The sequence below is a fragment of the Oncorhynchus mykiss genome, chromosome 2, assembly GCF_013265735.2.
Source record: "Oncorhynchus mykiss isolate Arlee chromosome 2, USDA_OmykA_1.1, whole genome shotgun sequence".
NCBI lineage: Eukaryota > Metazoa > Chordata > Actinopteri > Salmoniformes > Salmonidae > Oncorhynchus > Oncorhynchus mykiss.
In genome coordinates, this window is record NC_048566.1 from 27,954,375 (window position 1) to 27,966,428 (window position 12,054).

A 12,054-nucleotide genomic window follows, 5' to 3' on the forward strand; every position below is an offset into this window, starting at 1 on the left:
GAAGAAATTCTTTGTAGAAATGCAAAACTTCAGATTCAAAACGATGAGAATAAGATAGAGTTAACATATAAGACAAGTTAAAGGAAAGATTCACCCATTTTGAATCTTATATTGTATTTGTGCATCTCTGACTGATGTTCTATCGATTCCTGGGGTCATTTCACGTTTTCATATATCCGAAATATTCACCATTCAAGCAGGCAGAATTACAGCCGGTATGACCCGTTTTGCATCACATGAAAACATTTAATGACCCCGGGAATCGATAGATCACTCAGAGATGCACAAATACAATACAACATTCAAAATGGGTGAATCTTTCCTTTAAGTCCAGTGCCATAAAAGTAAAGGTTTGACTCAAATTGCTCTGTCTCCTTGGGTTAGTAACAGTTGTCACTGTGGTTCTTTCCTCATTGCTTGACAAGCCCCTCTCTAACTGGAAAAAAATGCATTCTCCAGTCAGTGTCTGTGAACTACATCAGAAATCAGTCCACAATGAAATTGTGAAGTGTGATTAGTAAAATGTAAAAATTTCAGAGTGGATATAAACTCCAGCTTGGTCATGACAGATGTACTGTCCTACAGATAATTCAGTACTAACCAGTGCCCCACATTTGTGATGAGAGAGAGAGAGGGGGGGGGGGAGAAAGGGAGAGAGGGGGGACAAAGAGAGCATGAGGTAGCGTTATAGCAGTCGTTATAGCAGCAGTTGTTATCAGCAGTTGTTATAGCGGCAGTCGTTATAGCAGCAGTTGTTATCAGAGCAGTCGTTATAGCATCAGTCGTTATCGGAGCAGTCGTTATAGCAGCAGTCGTTATCAGAGCAGTCGTTATAGCAGCAGTCGTTATAGCAGCAGTCGTTATCAGAGCAGTCGTTATAGCAGCAGTTGTTATAGCGGCAGTCGTTATAGCAGCAGTCGTTATAGCGGCAGTCGTTATAGCAGCAGTCGTTATCATAGCAGTCGTTATAGCGGCAGTCGTTATAGCAGCAGTCGTTATCATAACAGTCGTTATAGCGGCAGTCATTATAGCGGCAGTCATTATCAGAGCAGTCGTTATCAGAGCAGTCGTTATCGCAGCAGTCGTTATCAGAGCAGTCGTTATAGCAGCAGTCGTTATCAGAGCAGTCATTATAGCGGCAGTCGTTATAGCAGCAGTCGTTATAGCAGCAGTCGTTATCAGAGCAGTCGTTATAGCAGCAGTCGTTATAGCAGCAGTCGTTATAGCAGCAGTCGTTATAGCAGCAGTTGTTATAGCAGCAGTCGTTATAGCAGCAGTCGTTATAGCGGCAGTCGTTATAGCAGAAGTCGTTATCAGAGCAGTCGTTGTCAGAGCAGTCGTTATAGCAGCAGTCGTTATCATAGCAGTCGTTATAGCGGCAGTCATTATAGCAGCAATCGTTATCGGAGCAGTCGTTATCAGAGCAGTCGTTATAGCAGCAGTCGTTATCGGAGCAGTCGTTATCAGAGCAGTCGTTATAGCAGCAGTCGTTATAGCAGCAGTCGTTATAGCAGCAGTTGTTATAGCAGCAGTCGTTATAGCAGCAGTCGTTATAGCGGCAGTCGTTATAGCAGCAGTCGTTATCAGAGCAGTCGTTATCAGAGCAGTCGTTATAGCATCTGTCGTTATAGCAGCAGTCGTTATAGCAGCAGTCGTTATAGCAGCAGTCGTTATAGCAGCAGTCGTTATAGCGGCAGTCGTTATAGCAGAAGTCGTTATCAGAGCAGTCATTGTCAGAGCAGTCGTTATAGCAGCAGTCGTTATCATAGCAGTCGTTATAGCGGCAGTCGTTATAGCGGCAGTCATTATAGCAGCAATCGTTATCGGAGCAGTCGTTATCAGAGCAGTCGTTATCGCAGCAGTCATTATCGGAGCAGTCGTTATAGCAGCAGTAGTTATCAGAGCAGTCGTTATAGCAGCAGTCGTTATCAGAGCAGTCGTTTTGGCGGCAGTCGTTATCGCGGCAGTCGTTATCGCGGCAGTCGTTATCGCGGCAGTCGTTATCAGAGCAGTCGTTATAGCAGCAGTTGTTATAGAAGCAGTCGTTATAGCAACAGTCGTTATAGCAGCAGTCGTTATAGCGGCAGTCGTTATAGCAGCAGTCGTTATAGCAGCAGTCGTTATCAGAGCAGTCGTTATCAGAGCAGTCGTTATAGCAGCAGTCGTTATAGCGGCAGTCGTTATAGCGGCGGTCGTTATAGCGGCAGTCATTCTAGCAGCAGCCTCAGTGTAGTGTAGGCTACCTGGGAGCAGTGGTGCTCCATGCATCATCCAACACTATGTGTCTGGCCTCCTCTGAGATGAATTAGGAACCAGCTCTAAAAAGTGGTGGTGGTGGTGGTGGTGGTGGTGGTGGTGGTGTGTGTGTGTGTGTGTGTGTGTGAGTGCATGTGTGTGAGAGACTGGAGCCCAGATTAGGAGAAGATGAATTACCCTCCTCTGGACTCTAGAAGCTCAAAATTCAGCTATTTTACAGCCTAGAACAGACACTTAGTTGAGGGACAGTAGAGCACATTATCGACGTTCCAATCTATAAGTGGTGAGGCTGGTATGTACACAATGCATATTGGACTACATCTGTGTGTCTCTTTCTCTCTAATGCTTTTCCAACAGAATGAGATATAACATCTCCGGCATGGCAGCTCTGCCTGAACACCAAGTAAGCCATCAGTAAGTTCAGACTGGAGAACGGCTCTGCTACTTCCCAGACAGACTTTATCAGGACTCAGAGTGTTAAAATAACAGCATAGAGAGACAACCCAGGGAGGGCTTAAGACAATACTCACTATTTGTGCTGCAAGACAATAAGGACTAGGTCAATCATACATGTCTTACAGTCTGACCTGTGTGGTGGAATTATTGTAATCAAAAGGAGAGACTTTTAGATTTCTTCAAAACAATCAAACTTTATAATTTAATTAGTGCAGTAATGGAGCTGGTCGGTAGTCACCTCTGGAAGTGATCACTTTGAGCCACAGCATTTTATAGCAAAGTCCATCCTTCTTCAGCCTACATGACAAACAACAGATGTATGGAATGGGTCACAAGGTTAAGATTTGTATGAAAGATACTTATAATTCACAGCTGACAGCATCTGCTGTAAAACTGTCCTCATTGTGTAGAGACCAGGGCCTTGCCCAGCAAATCTATATTGGAGCCATCTCCCCCTGGTACCCCAGTACAGAAACATTAACTCATGCTCTGGAATGCGGTATCACCCAAGACATTGTACATCTCCTGTCAGTTTTAAATCTCCCAGAGGCCCACTTTCAGTTCACACAGACACAATAGAGTTATAAGAACAATATTATGTTGCATAAAACAACTATTTGATGCAATTACAGCATTATAACATAGTCTTGAAATTTTGCTCTCACACATGACCTTTAGAAAGTACAATAGGAACATGCAGATGTTTCTGGGCCAGGATGCATATTAATCAAGTGTTGTTGAGATCACAAGACGGCAATGCAATTCTGTAACTGCCGACACTATCCTTATCAGCACATTTTATGACAACTTGCCTAGAAAGATGCTGAGATAGTAAATATGACAGATTGGTGAAGTTTAGGACATCATGTTTATTACCCTATCTGTCCTATTTGAACACATCACATTTTATTAGTTACAATATCAGTACATTTGATGCACTGCATAAGGCAATACACAGCAACAATTTTCCAATGGCTTGCAGAATTTGAGGCACTAAAGTGTGTTTTTTTCTGCTGAGGCAGATTTGGGGAGAAGGATTGTAAAGGGATTTAGAGTCTTCTCTACCGAGGCTAGAGTGTAATTACTAGACTGCTGAACGAGGTGTGAAACAATCAAACGTTATAAATCAACTCTGTTTCAGCTTGGTCATGAGTAACGCCACGCTGACACATACACGCACACATGCTCACATGTGTACACACACACACACAAGCGCACGCACACACACACACACACACACAAGTGCACGCACATGCACACACACAGAAAAACCTCAGCCCTATGAAGCAACTCCCACAACAAGATGAATTACACCAATATGTTCATATGATATGATACTCAACCTTATGATACCTCAACCTTACGGTAACCTTGAATTAACACGGCAGCATAGCGAATAACAAGGTCAATACATTACATGCCTGGTACAGTAAAATAGTCCCTTCAGCAGAAATATCCAAAGACCAACACGTGAGAACTTTATATCTGTTACACAGAGCTATTTTAAGTAAGAACAAATACCATTGTCTTAGATAAAGGAATGAAAGGAACAAAGTGTGTGCGTGTGTGTTTGTTTGTTTGCACGTGACCTCTTGATGCCCACTTGGGAACAACCCCTGTACGTCTGTCAGTCAGTCAGACACACCTCTGTGAGGCCAAACTGCTCCTATCCCATCCACATGGCTTCCATCCTTTGAATGCGCCCCTCAAGTCGGTGGCCAGTGCCTCTGGGTAAAGCAACAACAAAGTAGGCCAAAGAGAGAGAGTGCATCGCAGGGGGACGACATGGCAGAATCTCAATCCATTGATTGGTTCAGAACCAAGACAAAGATTTGAGAGACGGACACACTCACGCTGATGCACCTAAAAGCATTGAGTGAAATATTGATATGCTCTTAAGATTCGAGCTGAAACGGGATGTGTGTGTGTGTGTATGTGTATGTGTATGTGTATGTGTATGTGTGTGTGTGTGTGTGTGTGTGTGTGTGTGTGTGTGTGTGTGTGTGTGTGTGTGTATTTTTCAGCAAAACCTTGACATGGACAGGCCTGCCTGACTTGTAGCAAAACATGACAATATATATTATATATACACTGCTCAAAAAAATAAAGGGAGCACTTAAACAACACAATGTAACTCCAAGTCAATCACACTTCTGTAAAATCAAACTGTCCACTTAGGAAGCAACACTGATTGACAATAAATTTCACATGCTGTTGTGCAAATGGAATAGACAACAGGTGGAAATTATAGGCAATTAGCAAGACACCCCCAATAAAGGAGTGGTTCTGCAGGTGGTGACCACAGACCACTTCTCAGTTCCTATGCTTCCTGGCTGATGTTTGGGTCACTTTTGAATGCTGGCGGTGCTTCCTCTCTCGTGGTAGCATGAGACGGAGTCTACAACCCACACAAGTGGCTCAGGTAGTGCAGCTCATCCAGGATGACACATCAATAGGAGCTGTGGCAAGAAGGTTTGCTGTGTCTGTCAGCGTAGTGTCCAGGGCATGGAGGCGCTACCAGGAGACAGGCCAATACATCAGGAGACGTGGAGGAGGCCGTAGGAGGGCAACAACCCAGCAGCAGGACCGCTACCTCCGCCTTTGTGCAAGGAGGAGCAGGAGGAGCACTGCCAGAGCCCTGCAAAATGACCTCCAGCAGGCCACAAATGTGCATGTGTCTGCTCAAACGGTCAGAAACAGACTCCATGAGGGTGGTATGAGGGCCCGACGTCCACAGGTGGGGGTTGTGCTTACAGCCCAACACCATGCAGGACGTTTGGCATTTGCCAAAGAACACCAAGATTGGCAAATTCGCCACTGGCGCCCTGTGCTCTTCACAGATGAAAGTAGGTTCACACTGAGCACATGTGACAGACGTGACAGAGTCTGGAGACGCCGTGGAGAACGTTCTGCTGCCTGCAACATCCTCCAGCATGACCGGTTTGGCGGTGGGTCAGTCATGGTGTAGGGTGGCATTTCTCCATGTGCTCGCCAGAGGTAGCCTGACTGCCATTAGGAACCGAGATGAGATCCTCAGACCCCTTGTGAGACCATATGCTGGTGCGGTTGGCCCTGGGTTCCTCCTAATGCAAGACCATGCTAGACCTCATGTGGTTGGAGTGTGTCAGCAGTTCCTGCAAGAGGAAGGCATTGATGCTATGGACTGGCGCGCACGTTCCCCAGACCTGAATTCAATTGAGCACATCTGGGACATCATGTCTCGCTCCATCCGCCAACGCCACGTCGCACCACAGACTGTCCAGGAGTTGGCGGATGCTTTAGTCCAGGTCTGGGAGGAGATCCCTCAGGAGACCATCCGCCACCTCATCAGGAGCATGCCCAGGCGTTGTAGGGAGGTCATACAGGCACGTGGAGGCCACACACACTACTGAGCCTCATTTTGACTTGTTTTAAGGACATTACAGTTGGATCAGCCTGTAGTGTGGTTTTCCACTTTAATTTTGAGTGTGACTCTAAATCCAGACCTCCATGGGTTGATAAATTTGATTTCCATTGATAATTTTTGTGTGATTTTGTTGTCAGCACATTCAACTATGCAAAGAAAAAAGTATTTAATAAGAATATTTCATTCATTCAGATCTAGGATGTGTTATTTTAGTGTTCCCTTTATTTTTTTGAGCAGTGTATATATATATACACACACACACAGTTGAAGTCAGAAGTTTACATACACTTAACTTTTAGTCATTAAAACTTGTTTTTCAACCATTCCACAAATTTCTTGGTAACAAACTACAGTTTTGGCAAGTTGGTTAGGACATCTACTTTGTGCATGACACAAGTCATTTTTCCAACAATTGTTTACAGACAGATTATTTCACTTATAATTCACTGTAGACAATTCCAGTGGGTCAGAGGTTAACATACAAGAGTTTGACTGTGCCTTTAAACAGCTTGGGCAATTCTAGAAAATGATGTCATGGCTTTAGAAGCTTCTGATAGGCTAATTGACATAATTTGAGTCAATTGGAGGTGTACCCGTGGATGTATTTCAAGGTCTACCTACAAACCCAGTGCCTCTTTGCTTGACATCATGAGAAAATCAAATGAAATCAGCCAAAACCTCAGAAGAAGAATTGTAGACTCCACAGGTCTGGTTCATCCTTGGGAGCAATTTCCAAAAGCCAGAACGTACCACGTTCATCCGTACAAACATTAGTATGCAAGTATAAACACCATGGGACCATGCAGCCACCATACCGCTCAGGAAGGATACGCGTTCTGTCTCCTAGAGATGAACGTACTTTGGTGTGAAAAGTGCAAATCAATCCCATAACAACAGCAAAGGACCTTGTGAAGATGCTGGAAAAAGGTACAGAAGTCTCTATATTCACAGTAAAACGAGTCCTGTATCGACATAACCTGAAAGGCCACTCAGCAAGGAAGAAGCCACTGCTCTATAACCGCCATCAAAAAGCCAGACTGCAGTTTTCAACTGCACATGCGGACAAAGATCATACTTTTTGGAGAAATGTCCTCTGGTCTGATGAAACAAAACTAGAACTGTTTGACCATAATGACCATCGTTATGTTTGGAGGAAAAAGGGGGAAGCTTGCAAGCCAAAGAACACCATCCCATCCGTGAAGCACGGGGGTGGCAGCATCATGTTGTGGGGGTGCTTTGCTGCAGGAGGGACTGGTGCACTTCACAAAATAGATGGCATCATGAGGTAGGAAAATTATGTGGATATATTGAAGCAACATCTCAAGACATCAGTCAGGGAGTTAAAGCTTGGTCGCAAATGGGTCTTCCAAATGGACAATGATGTAACGGTTTTCGTCGTCTGAGGAAGAGGAATTGGACCAAAGTGCAGCGTGGTAAGTGTTCATGCTTTTTATTGAAACTGAACACTTTAACAAAAATAACAAAGCGAACAACCGAAACCGAAATAGTTCTGTAAGGTGCAAAACATTACCCACAAAAACCATGTGGGAAAAAGCTAACCTAAGTATGGTTCCCAATCAGAGACAACAATAGACAGCTGTCCCTGATTGAGAACCATACCCGGCCAAAACAAAGAAATACAAAAACATATAAAAAATAACATAGAATGCCCACCCAAATCACACCCTGACCAAACCAAAATAGAGACATAAAAACCTTTAAGGTCAGGGCTTGACAAATGACCCCAAACATACTTCAAAAGTTGTGGCAAAATGACTTAAGGACAAAAAAGTCAAGGCATTGGAGTGGCCATCACAAAGCCCTGACCTCAATCCCATGGAAAATCTGTGGGCAGAACTGAAAAAGCATGTGTGAGCAAGAAGGCCTACAAACCTGACTCAGTTACACCAACTCTGTCAGGAGGAATGGGCCAAAATTCACCAAATTATTTATTGTGGGAAGCTTGTGGAAGGCTACCTGAAGCATTTGACCCAAGTTAAACAATATAAAGGCAATGCTGCCAAATACTAATTAAGTGTATGTAAACTTCTGACCCACTGGGAATGTGATGAAAGAAATTAAAGCTGAAATAAATAATTCCCTCTACTATTATTCTGACATTTCACATTCTTAAAATAAAATGGTGATCCTACCCTACCTAAGACAGGGGATTTTCACAATAATTAAATGTCAGGGATTGTGAAAAACTAACCCTAACCCTAACTTCAGACTTCAACTGCATATATATATATATATATACACTGAACAAAAACATAAATGCAACATGTAAAGTGAGCTGAAATAAAAAATAGTAAAAGCTTATTTCTCTCCAATTTTGTGCACAAATTTGTTTCCATCCCTGTTAGTGAGCATTTCTCCTTTGCCAAGATAATCCATCCACCTAACAGGTGTGGCATATCAAGAATCTGATTAAACAGCATGATCATTACACAGGTGCACCTTTTGCTGGGCACTCTAAAATGTACAGTTTTGTCACACAACACAATGCCACAGATGTCTCAAGTTTTGCAGGAGCGTGCAATTGTCAATGCTGACTGCAGGAATGTCCACCAGAGCTGTTGCCAGAGAATGTAATGTTAATTGCTCTACCATAAGCCGCCTACAACGTTGTTTTAGAGAATTTGGCAGTACGTCCACCTGGCCTCACAACCGTAGACCACGTGTAACCACGCCTACCAAGTACCTCCACATCTGGCTTTTTCACCTACGGGATTGTCTGAGACCAGCGACCCGGACAGCTGATGAAACTGAGGAGTATTTCTGACTGTAATAAAGTTATTTTGTATGGAACTAATTCTGAATAGCTGGGCCTGGCTCCCCAGTAGGTGGGCCTGGCTCCCAAATGGGTGGTACTATGCCCTCCCAGGCCCACCCATGACTGTGCCCCTGCCCAGTCATATTGAATCCATAGATTATGGTCTAATGAATTGATTTCAATTGACTGATTTCCTTATATGAACTGTAACTCAGTAAAATCATTGAAATTGTTGCATGTTGCTTTTATGTTTTTACATAATATTATTTTTGATAGAAATACAAATATAACTTTTGCAGGTGCTCATTAATTTTCAGAGAAGTTGTGCACTTTCCTTTTGTGAAATAACCATTGAGACACTATAGCCAACTCATTTATTATACAACCACATCATGGATGGGGTTAGAAATGAGAAGAGACAAGTGTGTACAGATAAAGACATGACGATGTGCTATCTAGAGACCCTATCAGGGATATTGTCCATATCTTGACAAAATCAGTCACTCAAAGAACTTCAGAAGCTCACTTTAGTCACGAGTCAAAAAGGGGCGAAGGAGGAGAAAGGCTTTACTGACAGGGCTGTGGTGCAACCATAACAGAATGATGTGCTGTGGTGCAACCATGACAGAATGATGGGCTGTGGTGCAACCATGACAGAATGATGGGCTGTGGTGCAACCATGACAGAATGATGCGCTGTGGTGCAACCATGACAGAATGATGCGCTGTGGTGCAACCATGACAGAATGATGTGCTGTGGTGCAACCATGACAGAATGATGGGCTGTGGTGCAACCATGACAGAATGATGTGCTGTGGTGCAACCATGACAGAATGATGTGCTGTGGTGCAACCATGACAGAATGATGCGCTGTGGTGCAACCATGACAGAATGATGTGCTATGGTGCAACCATGACAGAATGATGCGCTGTGGTGCAACCATGACAGAATGATGTGCTATGATGCAACCATGACAGAATGATGTGTTGTGGTGCAACCATGACAGAATGATGTACTGTGGTGCAACCATGACAGAATGATGCGCTGTGGTGCAACCTTGACAGAATGATGCGCTGTGGTGCAACCATGACAGAATGATGTGCTATGATGCAACCATGACAGAATGATGTGTTGTGGTGCAACCATGACAGAATGATGTACTGTGGTGCAACCATGACAGAATGATGCGCTGTGGTGCAACCATGACAGAATGATGCGCTGTGGTGCAACCATGACAGAATGATGTGCTGTGGTGCAACCATGACAGAATGATGTGCTGTGGTGCAACCATGACAGAATGATGTACTGTGGTGCAACCATGACAGAATGATGCGCTGTGGTGCAACCATGACAGAATGATGTGCTGTGGTGCAACCATGACAGAATGATGTGCTGTGGTGAAATCAGTAGGAATGACTAAAACTACAAAGAGATAAGACTGTCATGTCATGTGCCTGTCAAATCATGGGTTGGAGGGGTAAGGCAGCGCCACGTGAGTAACGCACACATACACACATCATTCCCTGCCTCCCTTTACGATCAACCCTCAGTGGACACGATTGATGAAGAAGGGAGGAGTGATCATTGACCATAATCAACCCAGACCTTGGCTGCGTCCCAAATGGCACCCTACTCCCTCCATCGTGCACTACTTTTGACCAGCATATAGTGAACAGGGCGCAATTTGAGGTGTGAACACTCCTTGAGACAGCAGAGCGTCACCTCTCAGGACCTTGGGTATGATTGAAGCTGACCTTCCAACAGATGGACCAGACCTCAATCAGGGACAACCCGTAACCAAGACAACCCACCCAGCCGGCCACCTGCCTGCAGCACTTTTTATTGTCACATTCAAGTTCCACTCTCTCAAAATAACAGAAGTCCATGTAAAAATAAGCAACATTATGTTGGTGGGCTTTGCTTTGTGTGATATTAACTGAGAATAACCAGGTCATCTATTGGTGTAAATCACTGCAATAATGGCCTTTACCAGTCCTTTCCTTCAGAAAGAGTACATTCAATTGGCCTAGTTTTTTAATTGAGAGGCTACGACAATGTGTTACCCTCTAGTCTCACTTTGCTAGGTGGTTCGACTGTTTTCATCATTATCTCGCTCTCTCCCTCGCTCTCGTTTTCTCTCTTGCTCTCTATTGCTTTCTCTTGCTCGCTCTCGATCCAATGATAAGCAGTTCATACTGTTCTGATACACCTATGAGAAGATGTACTCCTTTGAGTATTCATGACAAACATTGTGACTCAAATTAAATCAAATGTAAAATGTTTCTCTCCCACCGGCTGCATCTCCACCAGTCAGTCTATGAATAGACCCAGAGTGCTACATGATACGGAGGCCCTTAAGAGTATAGCATTTTGAAAACATGACCGAGAACAGCAAAATAACATATGTAACTGAAGCCACCTCTCTGCCATGTTAAACATACATGTAACTGCAAAACTACAGTATCGAAAAACAAGAAGAGGAACCATTAGTGAACATCACGTACACATCATTAACAATCCATTGCAATGGTCTGCATGGTGTTTTCTTGTACAATTCTGTTCCTGCAAAGAAAAATAATCATAACAAAGGGTTTCAAGACAGGAAGGAAAATGTCTCTATAGTAGGATTGTCATTGTCTAGGAGGAAGAGAGAAGTGATGAGGATAAAACACATTCATGCCATCCTAGACATCCTTCTAGCTCTGGATCCAGAACTCCTGCAGACAGAAAGATATGCAAACTGGAGGAAAAGGAAAGAACTGAGGTATCACATGACATTCATTGAAAGAGAGAGGGGCAGAAAGACATGATACACAGACAGTGTCATAGTACAGTACATCAGAGAACAGAGGGAAGGACAGAGGGGTATATATCCCAAGTGGCTCAGGCACGCCTACCTGTTTGGCTGAGCTGAGAGGTACTCCTGCTTTTCCGCGAGAGGCCAACCACTGCCGCCATTTTGGCACCAATACTGGAGCGCCTCTTCTTATCCTCGTCCCCGCCTACCATGCCCACGCCCGTGTCCGATTGGCTGCCGTCCGTCTTCTCCAGGTTGCACATGTCTCCACCGATGCTTGTGCTCTTGGTCATGTTCATACTCCCTGACGACGTGCCCAACTGCCTGTTTTTCATTTTGGACGTAAAGTCACTGTCAGCCACAC

General features: G+C 44.1%; 1 protein-coding gene across 14 annotated transcripts in view; it reads right to left on the reverse strand.

The window, feature by feature from the left end:
* Positions 1-12,054, reverse strand: part of LOC110485663 (regulating synaptic membrane exocytosis protein 2) — a 216,587-nt gene that overhangs the window by 20,986 nt on the left and 183,547 nt on the right. For 9 of the 14 annotated variants that reach the window (XM_036944152.1, XM_036944163.1, XM_036944154.1 and 6 more), the window contains one exon: positions 11,791-12,041. The exons of the other annotated variants lie outside the window; for them this stretch is intronic. In XM_036944152.1, coding sequence (XP_036800047.1) covers positions 11,791-12,041 — 251 coding nt within the window. The remainder of the gene's footprint in view (positions 1-11,790; positions 12,042-12,054) is intronic. 14 annotated transcript variants of the gene reach the window in all.